Source organism: Sminthopsis crassicaudata, chromosome 1 (assembly GCF_048593235.1).
Source record: "Sminthopsis crassicaudata isolate SCR6 chromosome 1, ASM4859323v1, whole genome shotgun sequence".
NCBI classification, from domain to species: Eukaryota; Metazoa; Chordata; class Mammalia; order Dasyuromorphia; family Dasyuridae; genus Sminthopsis; species Sminthopsis crassicaudata.
In genome coordinates, this window is record NC_133617.1 from 326,107,347 (window position 1) to 326,131,718 (window position 24,372).

The following is a 24,372-nucleotide window of genomic DNA, read 5'->3' on the forward strand; positions in this document are numbered from 1 at the left end:
TTCACTTGTTACTTAAGGATTCAGTAATTTCATATCTTATCAAATCATTATCAAAATATAACTCAATCCATTCTCAACAGATTCTACTCTCTGGTTTGGAATTATTCCTTGAAGGTAAAACCTGTTTTCCTGACAATTTGAGCTTTAAGAGGTCCTGACATTTGAATTTTCTTTGAGCAGGTATTCCTTCGGGAGTCCTTGGAACAGAAGTTGGAGAAACAGCGGGAAGAGGAGGTCTTCCAGGCGGCCATGGTTATCCGTGCTCACATCCTTGGCTATCTGGCACGGTGAGTAATGTGTTAAACCATAATACACAAGGAATGTTTTTCCTGCTTTTGTATAACATTATTGAATAAGATAATGTGAATTCAGTTTTATATTACTTTGGGATTCTGACAGAAAAACAGTGGAGCCTTTAAAGAAAAGTTTGGTTTTGCTCTTCCAAACCCCTACCATTCTGTCTACTGCTATAATGAGCCATGTGATCTCAGTTTTGACAAAAACAAGGAAAAGGGACCCATCACTGATAATAAAAAGAGAAAAATGACATTAGGTGACTATGCTGAAATGTTTTGATTTACTAACCTAATTTCATGCATTATGGATTAGTCTTTGTATTGTAACCCATCTGTTTACTTTTGTATTTTCCCAGTAATTCAATAGAGGCCTCTTCTGAAGTACTTTACATAATGAGGCCATTTCTTTTCATGTGTATAGTTCTATCCACATATACTGAACAATATGTCACATGAAACACCATGTATTCCTTTTTCTTCAGGACAAAGTTATCATGCTGTGGTAATTTTTTTTTTTTAATAGAAGCATTGAAAATACATCAAACCTTTCATTTTTAGAGGTATCTTCTTGTGAGGATCATAAAAAATGCACTCAGTGGTATGCATTTTTTGGCAAGATAATACTAATATCCTCACTAAATGGACCTTATATTGTGCAAGAGAGTGGGGAGGGGGGAGAGGGGGAAGCATCACCATAATTAACGAATTGTTACAAAAGTAGGTGATACTTGTCACAATTCTTTGCTGCCTTAAAATCAAAGCAAATGATTCTCAAGGTTTCTGTGACTCCTCTAACCCTCTTCACTTCATTGGTTGTTCTTCCTTCAGGAAACAGTACAGAAAGGTCCTTTATTACATAGTTATAATACAAAAAAACTACAGAGCCTTCCTCATGAGGAGAAGATTTTTGTGCCTGAAGAAAGCAGCTGTAGTGTTCCAGAAACAACTGAGGGGCCAAATTGCAAGACGAGTTTATAGACAAATGCTAGAAGAGAAACGTATTCAAGAAGAAAAGAGGAAAAAGGAAGAACAAGAAAGGTGCTGTGTGCTCTAGTACCTAGATTTAACCAAAAATTATATTTTAGATTTCATTCTGAACATTCTTTCTAAGCAAGCATTCATAGTAAGTGTTTCAGATCCTTTTGAAAAACAATAATAAACCATTCCTCTCTGAATGGATCAGTAACTTAGAGTTTCTTAAAATAAATTTTGTACTCTTTGGAGCATTATGCCTATTTTTAGAATCACAGATTGGTCTGAACTCAGGTGTATCCTAACTAGTCTCATACTCTTTCCAGTGTTTCTTGTAGGATACATATATTTTTAGAGAGAAGTTATACCCTCCATTCTTCTTTTTTTTTTTTCCTCAAAAAATTGGGGTTGACTTGCCCAGGGTCACACAGCTAGAAATTTTAAGTGTCTGAGGCTGGATTTGAACTTGGGGTCTCCTGAGTTCAGGGCTGGTGCTCTATCCACTATATCATCTAGCTGCTGCTCCCCCCTTCCATTTTTTAAAAAGTTTCTGTCTATTATTAGCAAATTACTGGAAAATAAGTGTCTTGGGTTGGGGGGTGGGAATAGCAGCCAGAGTAAATTCCCCAGATAGGTGGTGCCACCTTGTCTGAGGCTGGATTTGAACTCAGGTATCCTGCCTCCACCCCCAAGTGTGTCTTAATAAAGTGTTATATTTTATTATGTTCACATTCTTTTTCTTAACTTTTTTCTAGAGAGAAAGAAAGGAAGAGACAAGAAGCTGAGCTTCTTGCTCAGAAGGTAAAGAATGGTTTGATAACTTGACTTTACAAGTTTATCCTTTTTTCTTTTCACTCCCAATAGCTAGCACATTGAATTGTTTTAAATTTAACATGTCAATAATTGAAGTCTCTAACAAGCCTTTCTTCTAATTTTTCTAATTTGGTTTATGGTACCACCATTATTCTCACATCCATTATGTTTGAAATGGAGTAACCTTATACTCATTTCTTAAAAATTATTGCCAAATATTGTTGATTTTACCTCAGCAGCATATCTTCCATCTCCCCACTCCTTTCTAATTTCACTACTGTGATCCTGGTTAAGGCTCATTACCTAGAGTGTTGTATGTAATAAATTCTAACTAATCCCCTTGTCTCCAGTCTGTCCTCTTTCCACTGTTCTTTGTACCATCATTGGATTATTCTTCTCAAAATGTAGGTCTTAACACATTGTATCTTTGAAGAGAAATTTTCAATAACCTCCCATTGCTTTATAAAATATAGGCTCCTTAGCCTAGCATTCAAGGTAGTGTGCATAGTTAGAATACACAAGTCTCTATTCTTCAGTCTTTTCCCACCTTTTTTTACTCTCTTCTTTTGTGACTAGTCTTCTATTCCTAGCCTCTTCTGTCCTTCAAACATTCTATGACCACTTCTCTTCCTTTTTTCCAACAATGTTATATACCTTCAAGGATGTATCATGGAGTCACAGTGAGCATTTATTAAGTATCTATTATGTGGTAGGCTCTGTGCTAGGGACTGAGGGAATATAAAGAGTCTCTGTCCTTGAAGAGCTCAATCCAATGAAAGAGAAAAATATACAACTACATACAGATATAAAAGCTAAATGTAGGATAAATGTCAAGAGATGGAAAGCAATAGAGTTCTTGGGATAGGCTTCCTACAGTGGTGGAATTTTAGTTGAGATTTAAAGGAAGGTAGAAAATGTAGATGGAAGAACATTCTAAGCATGGAGGACAACCAGTGATGTTCTAGAAGTGTGAAGTGTTTTATTTAAGAATGAATTGAAGAGCAGGAGGACCAAAAAGTACAAGAAGACTAGAAAGGTAGGGGAAAGAGATTTTGAAAGGATTGGAATAGCAAACAGAATTTTATTTTTGATGTAATGTGGAGTCCGGTGTGTACTGAGTAGTGAGATGCTTTAGAAAAATCACTTTGACATTGAGCATAGGGTATTCTGGAGAGACTTGTGACATGGATCCCCATCATTAGTCTATTGTAATAGTGTAGGTATAGGAAATGAATACCTTCAACAGGGTGGTGGCCTTCTTCATATATTTAAGGTATGCAAAGGTAAAATTATCAGGTCTTAAGGCAGATTAAGGGAGTAGCAGCCAGAGAGAGTGAGCAATCAAAGATGAATTGATTTTGGAAGTCTGGAGGACTAGGAGAATGGTGGAGCCTGATTGGAAGTTTGAAAACTTGCCACCTCTATTAAAGGAATTCAGTTTACTAAACATTTATAAAGCCAGGTATGGTTCCCTCACCTAAATCTGTCCTATCCATTCTGTTCCTTTGCTTGCTTACCTAATTATAATTTGTATTGGTTATTTATTTTTCATCCTTGAGCTCTTTGGAGACAGGAATTATTATATCACTCATCACAGAGATGAGTGATGTAATAAGAGAGCTTTCTATAGAGGGAACCCTTAATTGATATCCACTGAATTGGATTGTTCCTTGGAATTGAAATCTGGAAAGAAGTAGAAAACAGTGAATTCAGTAAAAATGTGGTGTGAGGATTTCCTACTCATTAGCTTGGGGGTTTTTGTTTTTTTGTTTTTCCAGAAAAAAATTTGGTTTTTTTACCAGAAAAAATTTTGAGTTTTTCATTATGAACTTAATTTTTTAGTCCAATTAAAAATTTCAGTTTACTGCCAATGATAAAATGTAATGACATCTCGTCACAGGTGTGTACTGAGAACAGTCTTGCATTTCTCTTCTGAACAGGCTGAAGAGGCAAGGAGACGGGAAAAACTTGAAGCCCTTCAGAAGGAAGAGCGGCTGAAGCAGAAGGAAAACAAGCAAGTGGAAGAGATCTTGCGCCTGGAGAAGGAGATCGAGGACCTGCAGCGGGTGAAGGAGCGGCAGGAGTTGTCCTTGACGGAGGCTTCCTTGCAAAGGCTCCAGCAGCTCCGGGACCAGGAGCTCAGGAGGCTGGAAGATGAAGCCTGCCGTGCGGCCCAGGAGTTCCTGGAGTCCCTCAACTTTGACGAGATCGACGAGTGCGTCAGAAACATTGAGAGGTCCCTCTCAGTGGGCAGCGGCTTCTCGGCAGAGCTGACCGGAGATGCCTGTGAGGAAAAGCCTGACTTTAACTTCAGCCAGCCCTACCCGGAGGAGGAAGTGGATGAGGGCTTCGAAGCTGATGATGACGCCTTCAAGGACTCGCCCAACCCTAGCGAACACGGCCACTCCGACCAGAGGACGAGTGGCATCCGCACGAGTGATGACTCCTCCGAGGAGGACCCCTACATGAACGACACCGTAGTGCCCACCAGCCCTAGTGCTGACAGCACCGCGTTGACGCCCTCAGCCCACGACTCTGCCAGCCTGCACAACTCCTCCAGTGGCGAGTCCACCTATTGCGTGCCCCAGAGCTCAGTAGAGCTCATCTCCCCAGAGGGCGACTACGACTATGACCAGGACGACTACGAGGACGGGGCCATCACCTCGGGCAGCAGCGTGACCTTCTCTAACTCGCACAGCAGCCAGTGGTCCCCTGATTATCGCTGTTCGGTGGGCACCTACAACAGCTCTGGAGCGTACCGCTTCAGTTCTGAGGGAGCACAGTCCTCGGTGAGTCCGGGCCCATTGTCACTGCTGAGTGCATGTGGAGATGCCCACTGAGGGGCAGCTAAGTGGCATAGTGGATGGCACACTGACCCCAGAGTCGGGAGGGCCTGAGTTCCAAGCTGGCCTGTGACATTTAACACTTCCTGGCTGTGTGACCCTGGGCAACCCCAATTGCCTCAGGGAAAAAATAAAGAAAATTTTCACTGCATATGCACCATGTATCTCACCATTATCCTTGGAGTGATCAATAAGTCAGATAATGTCTGAGGTTAAATTTGAACTTGGATCTTCCTGACTCAGGCCTAAATTCTACTGTAGCTCCTACTAGCCTTATCTAGCCTTACCTTTTTTTGGCCTTATCTAGCACCCTAAGCTCATTACCACTGTTAACAGATATAGATATATATATATATATATATATATATATATAACACACTTATATCTAGATAACTCAGTTATCTAGAATCTTAATTGGTTATTAAAATCAAACCAAATTAATTAAATAATAAACTCTAAGAATTTAAATAAATTTAATTAAATAAGATTAAATCTTTGGAAATAATTTTAACATATTAATTATGTTTAAAAAAATTTCCATTGCACCACTGCACCAATTTTTTTAGGTCAAATAATACAAAATCTTCAGAATCCATTATTTACAACAATAATAAGATTCTAAAGCTTTAAATTTTTTGGGGGGGAAGGGGGTTTCAAAATACATGTGTAGATAGTTTTTGACATTCACCCTTCCAAAACTGTGTTCCAATTTTTTTCTCCTTCCCTTTTCTCCACTCCCTCCCTTAGACAGCAAGTAATTCAATATATGTTAAACATGTGCAAATCTTTTATACTTATTTCCAAAGCTTTTAATTTTCAAAGAGGATTTTCATTAGCAAATAGAAGCCTTTGATAGTGCCTTCTGTATATAGCTACATACACACCCAGAACTGAATTTTGCCTGAAGCCTAATAAAAGGGGCATGTGTTTACTTGGGTCTTGAGCAATGTCAGCCATGGCTTTTTTTGTAAATTAGGAAATGAGACTCCTTCACCTAGCATTAGAATTGCCAGCGGCGCATTGGGAAAAGTTTGGAAGGGTTGCTCATTTCACTCAATAGAATAGGTTTGCTATTTCACTCAATAGAATATTATTTCTAATAGTGTTTTTTAAAAATGAGGAATGGATTGTAACTACTATAATTTTTACTGTTTTGTCAAATCCTTTTTTCTACTAGATTCGTTATTTCTATGAATTCACTTCTCCCCCCTTCTCTTAGTTCTTAGTTACTCCAGTTTCTCCATTTTATTGCATATCTGAATATATGAAATATATTCATCTTTTAAATAATATCTTTAAATGTTTTTAGCATGGTAAGATAAATTAATTTATGTAATTTGATTACCATTTTATCCCTTAAACATCAAGATTCCATTGTGTTTATATTGATAGACATGCTCCAAATTATATGAAATCTGTCTATATATTCTAGAATATTCAACAGATTTTTGAATTCAGAACATTAATATATATTTAACCTTATTATAAATACCAGGCTTTACTTATATCTGGACATTATTGACTGTCCCCCCTCAGAAAAAGTTGACCTCCACATGGTATATACCATCTTTGTTTTTTTCATTGCCTACTCTTATGTTTGAGTTTTGATATTTTCTATCTTTTTGTACAGTTTGAAGACAGTGAAGAAGACTTTGATTCTAGATTTGATACAGATGATGAACTCTCTTATAGAAGAGACTCAGTTTATAGCTGTGTCAGCCTGCCATATTTCCACAGCTTTTTGTACATGAAAGGTATGTTTCAATGTTACATGGATTCTATGGTTTGGATTAAGGTATAGATTAATAATAAAAGAATTCAAATTTGTTTTGATCATAACAGACCCATACATACAAGCTTTTCCCCAAATCTGTTTGGCCAGGGCTGGGATGATGACTTATCTGCATCCTATAGGACATAATAGTTCTGAATTTTGCCTTCTGCTCATGGGATTTTCTTCTTTCTCTCACTGATGGACAGAGATAGGTGTGGTAACTGTGGGTAGTAGAAAGGGCACACCCTGATTACTTAAATTTTCTGCCACACCCCAAATCAGTCAACCTTGATGGGATTTTTGGTCCTGAAGATGTTTTACAAACAGTTTTATGTTCAGATATATATCTATATATTCAATATATCAAATATTTTGCTCTCATTTTTTTCCTCATGATTGTTTGCTACAGTGCAAGACCATTTGCAGCCAGCATTTTCTTTTCTCTCAGAAATAGAACAGAAGTATTTGACCTATGTTAGGACTGTGTCCAGAATCCTTTTGGAAAAGTGTATTAGAGGGACAGGCTCAGTGGGAGGCAGGGGGTGAGGGATGGAACCTGGTGATTAGACTTAAATGAACTTGGAAAGAGAGACAATATGAAATCTTATACTTAGCTCCAGTAAGAGTATGGATCTTAGAAATTGAATTATAATGAAAATGTCATGGAATTTAAAAGATATGTTATTCAGTTATGCCCAACTCTTCCTGATCCCATTTGTGGTTTTCTTGGCAAGTTAGTAGTTAGTAGTTAGTGCTATTTCCTCCTCCAGTTCATTTTAAGATGAAGAAACTGAGGCAAACTTGACCAAGGCCACACAACTAATAAGGGTGTGCACTCAGATTTGAACTAGGATGATGAGTCTTTCTTAATCTAGGCTGGCACTTTTTTTTTTTTTTTACTCCACCACTTAGCTATCCTTCAAAAGGTAAAATTGAATTTAAGATGCGAAATTATATTGCAGAAGAGTTGATCCTCTATTAGTCTTATTTTTCCATCCAAAATACAATGCTTAAGTTTTTTAAGGCATTTATTTGTTTAAAAGAGAAAAAAAACTTTTCTTTTTTCTTAAAAATTTTTCTTGTCCATCTATTTTCTTTCCTGTACTCATTTTCTATATTTACTTTTTTACTTTTTTTCTTGTTCTGTTATTTCTGTGCAGTTTGTTTAGGAACAATTTTATGCATGTGATTTAAAAGAGAAAAAAAATCTTGAACTGACTGAAACTGACTTTTTTATAATTTTAAGGCACAACCTGGTATATTTACAATCCAATCTTATTTTATACTTATTTTTTCTTAAATTATCTCTTTTGGGGCACCAGGTGGCTTAATGAACTCATGGAAACGTCGATGGTGTGTTCTCAAAGATGAGACCTTTTTGTGGTTCCGTTCCAAGCAAGAGGCCCTTAAACAAGGCTGGCTGCACAAAAAAGGCGGTGGATCATCCACGCTTTCCAGGAGGAACTGGAAGAAGCGTTGGTTTGTTCTCCGGCAGTCCAAACTGATGTACTTTGAAAATGACAGCGAGGAAAAGTTAAAGGGCACAATTGAAGTCCGGACTGCCAAGTATGTTATGAATGATAGTTGCTAAATTATTTAAACTTATGCAATCTTTTATTCCTTTTTTCTAGGTTCATGGCTATTTGCACATGGTGGTCATCAAATAAATACAAATAAATAGTAATAACAATAGCATTTGACATGCATGTGGTTCTGACTTCTAATATTCTTCTAGGTCTTATAAAATTCCCATGGAAACTTGGGCCTGGTTTTTTGTATTTTTTTTTTTTAAACTGAACCTAATTCAGTGTACTGATCTTTATTTAAGGTCCCCTGCTGTTCTTCTTAGCAGATTATACTTCCATGGATAGCCATGGAAAGAAGATTTCATCTGTGAAATCTATATTTAACAGACTTTTTGTAGTCACCATTAGCCATTTGACTCTCATTTAAAAGACAAAGTCTAGACAGTTGGACTTGTAATTAGCCAATTGGAAACACAATTAGTTGCACTCAGAAATAATGGTGTGAATAAGTAGAACAGTTGGTTGAGGTTCCTTTTTAACAGTTTCACCCCTCCCATCACTTCCCGAGTCTCCAGACTGCTGTTTGGTAAATTGAGGGGGGACTTGACAACCTGGAAATGATTTCAGAAAAAATCCATTTTCTTCTGCTGCTGCCCATATGAGATCAGAGTTGTCCTTTGACTCCCTCACTACCTTATGTTATCACCTTGTATCTTTTTCCCTAAAGGAAACAGTTTCTACTGCACAGGATGCTTCCCAAGAAAAAGTTTTACAAGTGGAGGGAAAATTTTTTTTCTATCCAGAACCATAAGCACTAGTTTTATTCTGATTAGGTTGCCTGGGTTACAAGAAGATAATTCTTCCAACCCTCCTTGCTATCTGAAAGTTCCACCAGATGTGAAGTTACTCCTTCACATAAAATTATTGCATCCAGAAAGCACCTTTTGAAATGCATACATGGTTACTGAGGCAATGTTAACAGTCTCTGTTAATTCCACTTGAGGGGAACTTGAGTGGAAGAAGTAGTCACTGAAAGGAGACAATTCACCAACTTGCCAGTTTTACTTAGGACCTGCCTGTGACTGAGTTTCCTGGGCCTCCAGAATGGTCTTGCAATGTCCCAGTTCTACCCTGAAACCCATAGCATTGTAGCTAGAAAGTTGGATTTGGAGCAAAACCTGAACTTACATCCTGCTGTGGACTACTAATTTGGGAAAGTCCTACCTCAGCTTCAGTTGCCCCAACTGTAAAATGGATATAACATGTACCTCACAGTTTGGGGGAAAGATCAAAGGAGATCATATAGAAGGCATTTTATAAGTTCTAAAATGCTATAATGTTTCTCTTACTACTGCTATGGCCTTTACACTACACTATTGCTTTTATACACCTCTTGCTAAAGAGCACAGAATTGTATTGTATTCTTTGATAGAAAGTCTTTTACAGACAATATAAAAATTTTTCCTGTTTTATCATAATCTCAGATGCTCAACACACCACCACCTATGTCTTCCATAGGAAGAGAGTGGGATTATAGAAGCAAATCAGTATCCAAAAATTGTACGTTTTTGTATAAATTGTGCATTTTCTGAGTGTCTTCCATTATTTTGTACCACTAGTTGAGAAGATGTGTGATAAATATCATTGTACATAACATAGTATGAATTGTGGATTTGTATTTTTACTTCTAACCCGTTCAGAATTAACAAGACTAAATAAATAGAAAATCTTTCTTGATATTTCCTAGATTGCCTTTCATTAAATATTATTAAGATTTCAGTGCTCCTGGTTTAAGATCAATTACATTTTCATTTCAGAGAGATCATAGATAACACCAGCAAAGAGAATGGAATTGACATTATTATGGCTGACAGAGTATTCCATCTGATTGCTGAATCCCCAGAAGATGCCAGGTAAGAGTCTGAATAATTGCTTTGTTTCTATGAAATTCCTGTTTATTTAGTATCATAGAGATTGCTTTTTCTAATGGTCCTAGAAAATCATTTAGTTGAGTCAACATTTATCTGGACTTAAGGAAAATGAACCCTCAAGACAAAAGACATGTACTTTCATGTCTGGGAAAGCTCTTGCTAGGCAAAAAGTATGCAGGGACACAGCAATCTCTACCCCACCCCCCCTCGTATCTTGGGGATGGAGCCATGGGGCAGCTGTGATTTGTTTTCAGATAGGTAAGATGAGGCTTCCTATAAAAGGGCATTTAACTTACACAGAATGTGAAAATTGATAAACATGGGTTTTTTAGCATCTTGTTTTCATGTAAATGTAACTTTATTGAAAAGGTGAATAAGTTGTTTGTGGTGTAGAAAGTAGGAAAATCTTTCTCATTTATATTTTTAAGAAGCACTTTTGAACACCAGGTTCCCCCACTGACTGTACTCAGCATTTGCAGAGTCAATCTGGAGTCCATGAACTTGGGTTTTTCCCCTGTTTGTTTGTTTGTTTGTTTTTAATCTATATTTCAGTGTAATTGGTTTCCTTAGAAATATTGTATGTTTTATATTGTGCATTTTATCACAATCCCAAATTCTTTTCACTACCACCTACATCTTCCAAAGAAGTAGAGCATACTTTTGACCAGACTATCAAAAGGAGTCCATAATACCCCCACCCCCCCAAAAAAAATCTCCCCACCTTAAAGACTTCAGTTCTTCATCCACCTTTTTCATTCTTAGGCAGTGAGATGGTCTCTGAAAAAGTTTTGAATGTTTGAAAATAAAGGCTTTCTAAAAACAAAATATAAGCCAGTATGATTGTTGTTATTTCGAAGTGAATTATCCTGTCCTTTCATAGTGTTTTTTGAGTTACATTAAAAACAAGTATGGTCCTTGTTATGCTTATAATTCCTAAGTATAATATCTCCTCACCTACATTTTTTCTCTCCTTTCCTTGAAAATAATTTCAGTAAGTGTGAGAAGTTCTCAGGGCCTCACCCCACCACTTGTCCTTTAAAAAATATCTTGAGTTGACATAGCACCATGGCAGCAACAGTAAGGGGAAAGACAGCAGGGGAAAAAAATCTTCCCATGGGAATAGTCTTTAACTTCAGTTAGATCCATAAATTATACATAAAATGGAAAAGCAAACAAACTTGGAATTTGGAAAACAAACTGTAATTCCATTTCATGGCCCTGGAGACTGCATGTGGTTTCTGGTGGATAACAAAAATGACCACAACTTCTCAGTGGAATTATAGCCCCTACCCTTGGCAACTTTCCCTTGTTTGCTTTGTACCATATTGAATCAGCTAAATTTAACCTTGTGGATATTTTATCCAAGTGCTTCCTTTCTTCCACTGACCAGTGCATAGAATAGTTGTTGTTCAGCTCTTTTCAAGTCCCAAATTATATTTGATTAGGAGGAAGAAATGTGAGTAATTTGAACAGTGCCTTCTCTAAAGACTGTGAAAGAACAATACATTACCTTGTCATCTCAAATATTTGAAAATATTCATCTAGTTGCTTGAAGCTGAAATGCATATGTGCTTTCCTTCATACGTGTAGAGGCATTTGGGACATTGTAAAACAGTCATTTGGAAATTTTGCCTCTTGGTTAGCTCGGGAATTCATTGATCTAATTACTTTTAAAAGTTTCTGTCTCTCAAAATTTCATGCTCCTAGTAATATAGCTTTCCTTTAGGAAATAACAATAACAGCGCTTACATTTTATCCCTTTGTGTATGTGCATAGCTAGAAATACTCTTTTTTTTTTTTTACATTATTTATTTATATTTTTCTATAGGTATATAAATTTCCCTCCCAAGAAAAAATATAATATACAAATATAATATTCCCTTAAACTGTTTTAGCATCACTTGTGTGACCCTGTCCATTTGCTAGATTATTTTTTCATATCTTCTCTTTTTTTTTTTTTTCATTCTTCCCCTCTGTGTCCCCCCCCCCCAAAAAAATTTTTTTTTTAAACTAGATTACACTTTAGAAGAGGGTTGGTCTTTCTTTGTATATCCATATTTTATTGTTTTTTAATGTTTTGATACAAAAGATAGCATCTTAATGATTCCACAGCCTCTCAACTAGTGGAACCAAACTAATTGTAAGGCGCTCAAAAATAATTATTTACTTAGTTCATATCCTTTTTCCTAATCTGCTATACTATAAAAGGGAAAAAGGAAAGGCTTATTTATGGTTTCTTTATTTTTTGCCTTTGATGATAATTTAAGTGGAAAAACATTTTAATATTGAACATCATGGGTCTAAGGAACCCAATTAATTCTATTATGGAAAAACAGTTTGACTCTTTTGAGTAGAAATAGATCATGTGTGGGTAACTAATGACCTAAGAATATGTGTAATATAATTTTGCTAAATAATTATCCTGAGATAATATTTCTGAACATTTAAAAACTGCCTGGTTTTCCTATTTCTTCCTTACATGTTACACAAATGTTCACTTATGTTGCCACTTCCTTTTGATGTTCTTTTTCAACAACTCAATAAGTGTATTTGGTAAAAAGAATTTTTATGAAATAACTAGCAAATGTTTTACTAAGTTAACTAATTATGTAGGTTCATCGTGTTTCTTTTTTTTTCCTATAAGTGTATTTTCTACTATATTGAGTAACCTCTTGTGGGCAGGAAGTAAGGGGAGAGAAGTCTCATTACCTCTTGCAGTTGTTGCTACAAAGAAGTTAAAAGCAATTGATTATTATATTTTTAACTGCTTCTGAACAAGCCAAAAAACACAAGTTTACTCTTGTAGTATAACCATGTAGAAATCAGAGGCCCCTTCTAAAAGGTTTCTTCTAGGTCAGCCTTTTTTATGAATTCAGAGTTTGACCTTTCCTGTTAAAAAAAAAAAATGACACTCACTCCTTCCTTCTTACAGTCACTGGTTCAGTGTGCTGAGTCAAGTTCATGCATCCACAGACCAAGAGATTCGGGAGATGCATGATGAACAAGCAAATCCACAAAATGCAGTGGTAAGTGAAAGGTTTACTTAGCAGCTAACATAGGTTGAAGAAATTAAGAATATTAAGTTTAAACTGGGGGGGGGGGAGAAAAGAATAGTATCTTTCATTTGATGAACATTGAGGCCCAATAACAAAATAAAGTTGCTTTTTCATTATATTTAATGATGAACTTAAAACTTGAGCAGATAACAATTTATAAAACTGATGGCCATGAAAAAAAAATCAGAATGAACTAGAAAAATATTTTTTCTCCTCTAAGAGGCTGGACTGATGACTTTGATCCCTCAATGTTAACCCACTTTGTTTTTGGCTATTCCTACAGGAGATATCCAGTTTAAGCTAAATTGTTCCTCTTTAATCACAAAAATTAGATTGCAAGGGTGAGCAAGAGTTCCAGAATTTCTTTCCTTTCACTCTGATTCAGTACTGAATAGAGGGAATGGGTATTTTCTGAAAATGTTAATGCCTCTTGAATGGGAAATCTTTTTATTTTCAGTTAGCAAAGCATAAAGAGAATGCTTTTTTTTTATGAGCTATATTATTTCAAATTTACAAACTACTGCTTTCCTAATTCCTTCTTTCATACTCTCTTGCAGGGCACTTTGGACGTGGGGTTGATTGACTCTGTGTGTGCTTCTGACAACCCAGATAGGTAATTTCAGCTATTTCTTTTTCTTTAATCTTATTTTCATATCTTAATAAACTTTAAAATATATCTTCCTTTTTTCCTATCTTGGTTTTTTCCATATCTGACCACTTTTCCTTCTCACTCAATGATAAAATAATGTCATGGTCAGTATACAATATATGTAACTTGCTTGAAAACAAAAGATCAAGAACATGGGGTTCCAAACAATATTGTTGGCTGCATTTCTTTTGAGTTTCCAAATTCACAAAACATATTCCTCACAATAACCTAGTGCGATTGTTGAAAAGTACTTTTATCTCAGTTCTATAGGTGAGAAAACTGAGACTTAAAGATGCTGGGATTTTTCTGGTCTCATTGAGCGAGAACTCTTCTGCCTCTGAGCCACTCGCTGTTTTTTGTCTTCTTTTTGTGTTTCATTAAGCAAATAATCTTCTATAGTTCATGGGGAAAAAAAAAAAAAACTAGGGGAGAGGCAATTAACTTTTTATAGATTTTCAATATAAGGCTAGCAAAATAATCTTCACTTGGGCATGAAATGTAATTGAATTTGGATTTATAAATCACTGAAAACCATTATGGAAGAAATACTACTTTGGATTTCAAGAAATAAAACTATTAAATAAGATGAACTGATATTTTTTCTAACAACACATCTTTAGGAAAATGAATTGGAATTTATTTTATAATTTATGGTATATTTTTAGAAGAATTTAAAAATTACATTGGAATAATCCTGTTGAGGTTGCACTCTCCAAAATATGGGCTCCCTCTATCTATCTAACCTTATCTCCCACTTAATGCTCCCCAGTAAGATTCTTATACCCAGGCCAACCATCTCACAGTTTTCTCAATAATTTTGTATATTTGCTTTTTGTTGAATGCTCCCCTGCTCCTGTCTACTTTTATCTGTCCTCATTTCACATTCAGTATAGGGAGCCTAGGGATGAAGAACCTCTCTCTATCAACGAAGATACCTTCTCTACAACTTAATCTCTTAGAAAGTTGTCTCAAACTGAGAAATTGCCTAGGCAGTTTGTATCTTGAATGCAGTTCTTTTGCGCCCCTCCACTATATACATCCCCTCCACTACACTGAATTTCAAGTCAAATTCATTCAGCATTTAAGTACATGCTACATCCTGAGCATATACTTAATATTGGAGATATCAAGATGATTGAAGATAGATTTTCCCTTGTGGAACTTTATATTCTAGTAGTTTCACCCTTTCATAAAATCACCACCACTGTTCCCTCACTCTCTCTTTTTTAAACTTCTTAGAATTTACCATGTTGTAAAATACATAATTTAACTCCATAATTAGATTGTAATAAAGGAAGTAACTTTAATTTGTAATTGTAATTTAAAGGAAGTCCTTAATACTCCATTAAAAAACTAACTAAATTGAAATTATAAGACTTCTATGATGTCTTTCATTTATCAACAAATATTCATTAAGCTCTGTGCATAAGGCCCTGTTCACTAAGGATGTTTCAGTCAATTATTTTAACCATTTAGAGTATTTATTTGAGCAAAGTATTTTGTGATTGTATTAGTATAGTATAGTAAATTGTATTCTAGAATTAATTTCCTTATTCATATTTCTTCACTTCAAAAATTTGAAAATATCATGTTTCTTTCCCTTTAGGAAACTTCCTTATTTGTACATTGCCAATTAAGATAGTAATTGTGCACTAAGAAAACAAAAATAACAACAAAGAACAATGAATTGCAGCAATGGAGGATATTAAGGATATAAACAGCACAGCATCTCATTTTCTGTCTCTTTCGACACTAATATCTTCAAGCCATAACTTCTTTCCAAAAATATTTTAAACTATTTGAGTCCAGACTCATTTGCTGTCATAATTTATATGTTAACCTGAGGCCACCAGTAGTAACACAGGCCTATAGAAATCAAAAATATTTCAGAATAGAAAAGGACAAAAGAAACAGTCTGTGACTTTTCCCTGTCTTCCTGGCCCTCATTCCAATGCTAACATGAAATAACTTTGAAAAGAGATTCTAAGATATTTCATTATTTAGACTTTTTCCTGATGTATTTCCTGGTGTTTGCCTGTTGTAAATTACTAGTCCACACTAATATTGCCCAAAAGAAGCAAAAAAAAAAGTTGATTTTGGAAAACTCCAATCACCCCCCCCCCCAAAAAAAAAAAAAAAAAAGTCATTTTATTTAGTTTTCCCAGAACTAGCCAGATTTTCATTTGGAAAATTTTGCATTAAAAATGTTTTTCCTTCCCAGAACTTTGAGAATGTGTTGCTCCAAGTGTAAAGGTTAATCAAGCTTAAAATAAATGCTCCAAAAGTGAGCAGTGTTTGCTTTAATATAAAATACAAATAGCACAGCAGTGTTTATACCTATGATTGGTAAGCCAGGAAAGAGTCATTTTAGTTGTGGTTCAAACAAAGGTTATGTTGACAGTCAAGCTAATAGATTTTTCCACTTTCTCCTCCCTGGGCACAGGCCTAATTCATTTGTGATCATCACTGCTAACCGGGTCCTTCACTGCAATGCTGATACACCAGAGGAAATGCACCACTGGATAACTCTTCTGCAGAGGTCAAAAGGAGATACCCGAGTTGAGGGGCAAGAATTTATCGTGAGAGGTAACGATCAATGGATTGCAAAGATATTTCCCAAAGCGTCTTGTGTGCTGTATTCTAGGGTAGTGTTTTGATTAGTAACATTGTTAATTTTACACTTATTTTATTGTCTTCTAAAAATTGTCTTTTTTGCAAAAGGAGTTTTAAGCCATAAAATAGGAATGCAACCACATGTGTTTCACCTGATTTGTTCTTAGTAGGTTTTGTATGATTTAATCCTCATCATATAAATAATTTTGTCCCTGAAGGATGGTTGCACAAGGAGGTAAAAAACAGCCCCAAGATGTCTTCACTCAAGCTGAAAAAGCGTTGGTTTGTCCTAACACACAACTCCTTGGATTATTACAAAAGCTCAGAAAAGAATGCTCTGAAACTGGGTACTCTGGTCCTGAATAGCCTCTGTTCTGTTGTCCCACCTGATGAAAAAATCTTCAAAGAGACAGGTAACTGGTTCGTTTCTATTATGACTTCTAATTAAAACTACTATGGGACAGTGTTTCTATTCTCAAATGGCTCTGCTTATTTCCTTTTTTTTATTGCTCTTTGTGTTGTTTTTTTTTTTTTTTAAGACTTTTCTATGAATTGATTCAAAATACATATATAAAATAAGTTTGAAATTTTTTATATACTTCTGACTTGTAGAAAAGTTTATATAAGGGCAAGAAAAGTAGATGAAATTTTTCTGAAATTTGAAAATTCTAGACACTCCCCATTAAGCATCAGTTATAATTATTATACCTGTGTATATTCCACTAGATTCAAATAAGATGTAATTAATTTTAAATTAACAGATTTATGTAAAGATGCTGTTCAGAAGCAAATCTTGAAAGTTTTTCTTTAAGTATATGATTCCTGATAGAATGGAGATTCTGTTATATATTATTATATAAGAAATATATTGAGTTTCATACAGTGCCTTGACCAAAGAATTGTTTAATTAAAAAATTGCAGTTAAAATCTTTTTCCACTAGACAACAAAAACTTCTGTGTAAGTTTTGCCTGTGTTTAGGAATCAGTTAGTTGTAGATATTCTAGTTTTTAGTGGGAAGAGGAGGAATAATTGACATGGCACAGTTTGTAAATTATCTTAGAAATGCAGTAAGATTTAATCATCTCTAGTCTTGCATTCACGTTTTCATCTTCATTAAAAATGTATACCATTGTAATCAGTTGTACATACAGCATAAAGCACAGTTCCAACTGTCAGTGAAATTAATAGAAAAGCAAGAGGCATAAACTTATCCGGAAGAAACCTTGTCTGTTTTTAATAGATTGCAATTTGAAGAGGACTAGGAGAGTTGGTAACTTTTCTTGATTTTTTTAATTTTGGTGATCCTCTTTTTTCTTTTTTAAAATTTTTCTTCATCTTTTTTCTTTCCCATTATTTTTATCTTAAATTCATCAGAGTAAAGTTTGAAGGAGGGTATGTGGGAAGGGAAGAGGAAGAAGACGACTTAAGCAGCTTCTATCCATACAAACTTGCATGGCATTTTCATTTATTAAAGTGAGTCTAAGGGAAAGGATTAAGAAGTTGGAGGAAAAGTTCTTTTAGTGACCCAAGGGCAGACCACTATCTCAAGAGCACAGACCTCAACTTGAGACATTTGTGATAATGGTTTTTCCCAAAGAAATAATAACTCAAGGCAGACCCCTTAGTTCAGGAGGTCTGTAATTGTGTGTTTCTAATACTTCAGGCTACTGGAATGTCACTGTGTATGGACGGAAGCACTGTTACCGTCTCTACACCAAATTGCTCAATGAGGCAACCCGGTGGTCCAGTGCCATACAAAATGTGACTGAGACCAAAGCTCCAATTGATACTCCTACCCAGCAGCTAATCCAGGATATCAAGGTAAGCAGAATTTTTATTTGTGTTTTTATCTATGTATCCATTTGCTCAAAGGAACTTTGCTGCTCAATTACTAGTCTTTTAATCAGAAACATTGGGTGACTAGGTTGATTAAACAAGAAAATTAAGTTACTTTTTAATCTGAATTTCCCTCTTTCAGCCAAGAGTTTATATACTTTACACTTTAATTGTCACACTTTGTAAATTTGAACTTTGTCATACTGGCTGAACTGGCCTTTGATATCAGAGAGATATCAGAGTATGAGACCTGCCGGGTATATCTTCTCTAATATGGTTTGAAATTTTCCATCATTGTTCTGTAGGTACTGACTCTCTGGACTTCTCAGAATAAAAGTCCATACGTCCATACTGGGTATTTGGAAGACCTTTTGTTTTTAGCTGTTGCTTATCAGTCATATTTGTATCAGCATGGCTTATAAACCACTACTGGTATTTCTTTCCAGTTGTATCTAGAATCTAGAATGATGGGCCTTGATACCTCTGGCCAGAAGCAAATTTTCATAGTTGTGTGGAAAAAAGAGTCAGCTCTTTCTTCTAAAAGTATAATAGTTTTGTGAGGTCAAAAGGATGGAAGTAGCACTATCCATGTTTCCCAGATATCAAAGAAGGTATAAAATTATTTGCTGAAACAAAATTGAACGTTAATTACATTTGTTTTTAATAACAAGCTATTTTCACTGTTTTTCTTGAAATGGGGAAATATTAAAGGGAAAACATGAAAATAATAATGAAAAAATGAAGTTTGTGACAATTGCTTTGTAAAAACAAGATAAAGACAATATGCTAGTGGAATATTGAAAACCTTGGATTTTTCCCTTTATCAAGTCCTAAAACAACAATTCCTTTCAGTGAATCTAAAAAGGGTAAATTAAAATAATTTTCTACTATATCCATGTTTAACTTTCTTGTGGGCCAGTTCTAAAGTAACAAAACAGTCCAATAGTTTTTATGGCCCAAATGTCAGGAAATGTTATATGAAAGTTTGCAGAGTTCTCGTTGCAGAGTTTCTCTTGAATTTAATTTTAAGTATTAATCCCCATTATCCTTTTTCTTGAATAAACTTAGATTTTAAAGGAAATTAAATAAATTTTCAAATCTGAAATAATTTGCGAAATAATGATTTTCGTTCCATTTTACTTTTTTTTTTTTTTTTGATAAAAGAAATAACATTTTATAAAGGAATACTAATAGGAAAGTTTCATTAAAAACATTAAAGTAGGGGCAGCTAGGTGGTGCAGTAGATAGAGCACCAGCTCTGAATTCCAAAGGACCCGAGTTCAAATCTGGTCTCAGATACTTAACACTTCCTACCTGTGTGACACTGGGCAAGTCACTTAACCCCAGCCTCAGGGGGGAAAAAAAGAAAAGAAAGAAAGAAAAAACATTAAAGTGACTGTGATGGAGTGATTCATTGGGTTTTTCTCCACTTTTAAAAACTGAAGCAATAAAAATAGCTGGACTTCCATTCAAGTACCGTGTATTTTAGCAACATAAATATATGGTGAAAATACCTGTGTAGTGGTTACATACTAGGAAGAAGGAAAGTAAGCAATGCATGAATGTGAAATAGTAATTTTTAGTTACTTAGGAACTATACTTTTGTTTAATTCTTTTTTATTGATGGCCTTTCTGTACACATTACAGTTTGGGAGATTATCCAATAAAAAATTAAGAAGCGGGGGGCAGCTAGGTGGCACAGTGGATAGAGCGCCAGCTCTATCTATTCAGGAGTCCCTGAGTTCAAATCTGGTCTCAGACACTTAACACTTCCTAGCTGTGTGATCCTGGGCAAGTCACTTAACCCCAGCCAGGGGCGGGGGGGGGGGGGGGGGGATTAAGAAACTAGGGAGGATTTATTTGGGGGAAAAAAATTGTACATTAAAAAAAAAAGCATAATTGGGTTAAATGGTACTTATCAAATGATTTCTAAGTATACTATTACCCTTTTAAAAGGGTATAGTTTTCTGGAAATGATGCTAGAAATGCTTTAGGGAAATATTTGCAAGTTAAAATTAAGAAAAATGGTTCCCTCAGAAGAACTTCATAGTTTTCCAAGGCAGAGAATTGGCTCTCTTTGTGCTTTCAACTATCAGTAATTTTTAAAGTAATTTTCTGGCCATTCATAGATTTTCTACACAATGAATTCTCTTTTAAAAACAAAGTCCATACATTGCATTCTTTATTGTACTTGTTTGCAATAAAATACAAAACAAAATTTAGAATTAATTTTTGAAAATTATTTCTAAGGAGAACTGCCTGAATTCTGATGTGGTAGAACAAATTTACAAGCGAAACCCCATCCTGCGTTACACCAATCACCCATTGCACTCACCACTTCTGCCCTTGCCTTATGGAGACATTAATCTAAACTGTAAGTATAGACTTATATTCTTAAATATAAACTGTTCAAAGACATTTTCTTGGTATGTTTAATTCTAACTTAATCACTTGAACCAGCTCTTTCTTCCAAAAGTCTAATATTTTTGTGAGGTCAAAAGGATGACTGGTTCTCTTTTAAGAATTGATAGGACGTTTTTAGGTTTGACTCATATAGGACCCATGTTTATTTCTAATATAACTTAAAAAACAGTCTGAAAGGAGTAGACAGGTTCACTTCTAAATAGCTTCAGTGATACTGCCTCATTCTTAGAAAGTTCTGCACAAAGATGCTTTCACTGATTAGCTTAGACTAGGTGGAGAAAGTCTTGCTGTTGGCAGGAGTTCTTAAATTTTTTTGTGTTATGGATCCCTTTATTGGTTTGGTGAAGCCCTCCTCAAAATGATGTAAATACACAAAAGACAGAATAATAAAAGAAGCAAGTTATTGAAATATAGTTAATTAATTTTAAAATTAAGTTTACTGAAGTAGCTAGATGGCATAGTGGATAGAGCTCCTGGCCCTGACATCTAGAGGACCCAGATTCAAATGAGACTTTTAATATTTCCTAGCTGTATGACCCTGAACAAGTCACTTTAACCCCAATTCCCTCAAAAAAAAAAAACAATAAAATTACATATACAGACTTCAAGTTAAGATTTCCAATATTAGACTAAGGTGTGCTGAGAACTAAAAGGACACAGAAAAATTCTTTAAAAAAAGAACTCAGTCTCACACACAGAATATAAGCTAATTCCTACTTGTGTGACTTCCCTTAAGTTTCCATATTTTTAAAATAAATGTATTGAAGTAGGTGACCTCCAAGATTCCTTCTACCTCTCAATTTGTTCCTGTGAAAAATAGATGAATTACATAAAGCTACATGGTACAGATATTGGATACTTTTATAATTTACTTTTGAATTTGATCCATCTTTAAGAGTAAAACCCACCTGAAATATTTATTCTTATAATTTTCCTCTAAAATTAATCTAAACCATCTAGTTTAGGATCATAGACTTGAGGCTAAAAAAGACTTAAAAGTCCATCTAATCTGCTCCCATTTTATAGAATAGAAAATTGCACAGAAGTCATATGATATATAATGATCTCAGAGAGAGATTTTGAACCCTAACTGTCAAATCCAACATGCTTTTCACTGTCTCAATTTTACCTATTCTCACATCACCTTCCACATAATTTGTCTTTTGCTCAATTTATGTATTCACCCAAAGCTTTTTTACAAATTTTTTCCTATTTTTTTTTTTGTCTTGTTTTCCTAGTGCTAAAAGACAAGGGCTATACAACTCTCCAGGATGAAGCTATCAAGATATTCAATTCCCTCCAGCAACTTGAGTCCATGTCCGATCCTATCCCTATTATTCAAGGCATCCTTCAGACTGGACATGATCTCCGACCTCTCCGCGATGAGCTTTATTGCCAACTTATCAAACAGACCAACAAAGTGCCCCATCCAGGCAGTGTGGGGAATCTCTATAGCTGGCAGATTCTGACTTGCCTGAGCTGCACCTTCCTGCCCAGTCGTGGGATTCTTAAGTATCTGAAATTCCATCTAAAAAGGTAAAGGCAGAAAAAGTCTTCTTTAGAATGGTTAGTGAGGTAAGGGGGGAGGGGTAGTGTTATTATTAGGTGTATTTTCATTTTCTCTGTATTGCCTCATCCAAATGAAAGTTGGATGTATTTCATTTATGCAATAATTTATTCAAATTTAAAGAGATGGAGAGCTCCGAAGATGATGTCTGAGCTCTCCATTGCCAAGCTTTAGGATTCCCTGAAGGAATGGTGGGGGGGGGGGGCGGAGAATACCAAACCCACATCTATGCTAACAAATGATTAGGGTACAAAATGATGAAAAAAGATAGGTCCTTCTCTCAAGGCATTTACATTCTAATCAGGGGAAATAACCTATATAAGGAATGGGTAGCCAGGGGAGAGGTGTTTTGGATTGGGAAGTCTTGGTGAGTCAAACCACTTAAAAAGACAGGTTATGTAGGGTCCCAGGGTAGGAAGAACTTGTCTCAGAAATTACCTATATGATTTTTATGCTCATATCTGTCATTTGCCATCACATCAGATAGGGAGAGTAGCCAGCCCTTTGTCCACTTAATAAGAAAAATGCATTGGCATTTTATATTCCACAGAAAAATCAGATTCATGTTTTTATTTACTTTACATTGCTGTGAGTAAAGGATGTTTGGGGTTTTGTTTTTTCCTTTTTTCTTTTTTTTTCTTTTTTTTTCCCCACAAGAGTGTGTGTGCTTGAATGAGAGCCTCAGGAAAGGACCATGAGTCAAAGTTGAGCTGGCAACAAGAAGTATACTCCTTTAAACATTTAGTCGTTTTTCTCGTGTGTAAACTAAAATCCACATAAAATGGGCATGTGCCCCAAATAGTGATCAGTGCCAGTGAATCACTGTGCTGCCTTTGGAGGCCCTTTGCCTTTTGGATCTTAAGTGAAGTCCCTAGCAACACAGACTACCAATTCTTATATTAAGATTTTCCCTTAAAACTTGTAATTAAAGGCCGATGCTTGTCTCCTAGGATACGAGAACAGTTTCCAGGAACAGAAATGGAAAAGTATGCTGCCTTCGTTTATGAATCTCTTAAAAAAACCAAATGCAGAGAGTTTGTGCCTTCCCGGGATGAAATAGAAGCCCTGATTAATAGGCAGGAAATGACATCTACTGTTTATTGCCATGGTGGTGGATCCTGCAAAATCACAGTCAACTCTCACACTACAGCTGGAGAGGTAAGACTTTCTTCTGGGATATTTTCCTACTTTACTGTTTTACTTTAACATATATAGGTGAAAGTATTATTTTCATATATTCATAGAAAATACAGATTTTTTACAGATTTAGAAATGCGTTCTTAAAGGCAACCACATGCATGTAAAACCAAAATATTTGTTAGAGATGGAGGAGGGAGAAAACAATAAGGTTAATTTAGAAAGAATGTCTCTCTGAAACTCTTGGTAAAGTATATTCACAAGTCAGTAAGTATCTTAGAAAATTTAAATTACTGTAATCACAAAGGAATCAAGTAATACTGGCAAGTTGTACAGTGTAACCTAACTTCATTATATCATATCTGCATAGAAATGTAAATATTTGCTTGTCATCTCAGTGACCACAGCTATGAAATGTGTGGGCTAATGACCACATTTTCCACTTAATCTTAAAGTAAGCGTGGTGCAATATAAAATCCCAAGTAGTTTCCAACATGCAAGAAATGTTCCACAAGGAACTTGCTGAAGTCACTATTAATACTCCTTAGAGTTAATAAATTTTAGCAGGTAAAAGACATCCCTCTGGAGTCTCTCATTGAATTTGTAATTTTCCTGACTCCTGGCTCAGTATTTTATCCACTGTGCTAGCAGCTGCCTCAGAAGGAAGGAAGAAAAAAAAAAAAAGAAAAGAAAGAAGAATATAAATATTTACTTATGTGCTCAGCACTGAGGATACAAAGGCAGAGACAGTCCCATCCCTTAAGGAGCCTTACATTTGATAAAAGGGAATATAGCCAGAGAGAAGACTTTTCATTAGAAAGTAACAAGGATAGTGAAGCCATGGGGAGAATACGTTGATGCACTTTTTCCAGGATTTGGTTTTAACTGATTTGATTAGAACTTAAAAAGCAACTTTTTGTTTGTTAAATTCCTT

At 35.4% G+C, this 24,372-nt stretch overlaps 1 protein-coding gene across 1 annotated transcript in view; it reads left to right on the forward strand.

Annotated features, from left to right (window-relative positions):
- MYO10 (myosin X) overlaps window positions 1–24,372 on the forward strand; it is a 203,916-nt gene that overhangs the window by 175,852 nt on the left and 3,692 nt on the right. Inside the window, exons 21-35 of the mRNA XM_074279100.1 lie at window positions 181–287; window positions 1,125–1,334; window positions 2,024–2,069; window positions 4,022–4,870; window positions 6,555–6,678; window positions 8,021–8,264; window positions 10,042–10,137; window positions 13,088–13,181; window positions 13,769–13,824; window positions 16,304–16,446; window positions 16,692–16,886; window positions 18,138–18,295; window positions 20,561–20,684; window positions 21,973–22,270; window positions 23,252–23,459. Of these exons, the coding sequence (XP_074135201.1) occupies window positions 181–287; window positions 1,125–1,334; window positions 2,024–2,069; window positions 4,022–4,870; window positions 6,555–6,678; window positions 8,021–8,264; window positions 10,042–10,137; window positions 13,088–13,181; window positions 13,769–13,824; window positions 16,304–16,446; window positions 16,692–16,886; window positions 18,138–18,295; window positions 20,561–20,684; window positions 21,973–22,270; window positions 23,252–23,459 (2,952 nt within the window). The remainder of the gene's footprint in view (window positions 1–180; window positions 288–1,124; window positions 1,335–2,023; window positions 2,070–4,021; window positions 4,871–6,554; window positions 6,679–8,020; window positions 8,265–10,041; window positions 10,138–13,087; window positions 13,182–13,768; window positions 13,825–16,303; window positions 16,447–16,691; window positions 16,887–18,137; window positions 18,296–20,560; window positions 20,685–21,972; window positions 22,271–23,251; window positions 23,460–24,372) is intronic.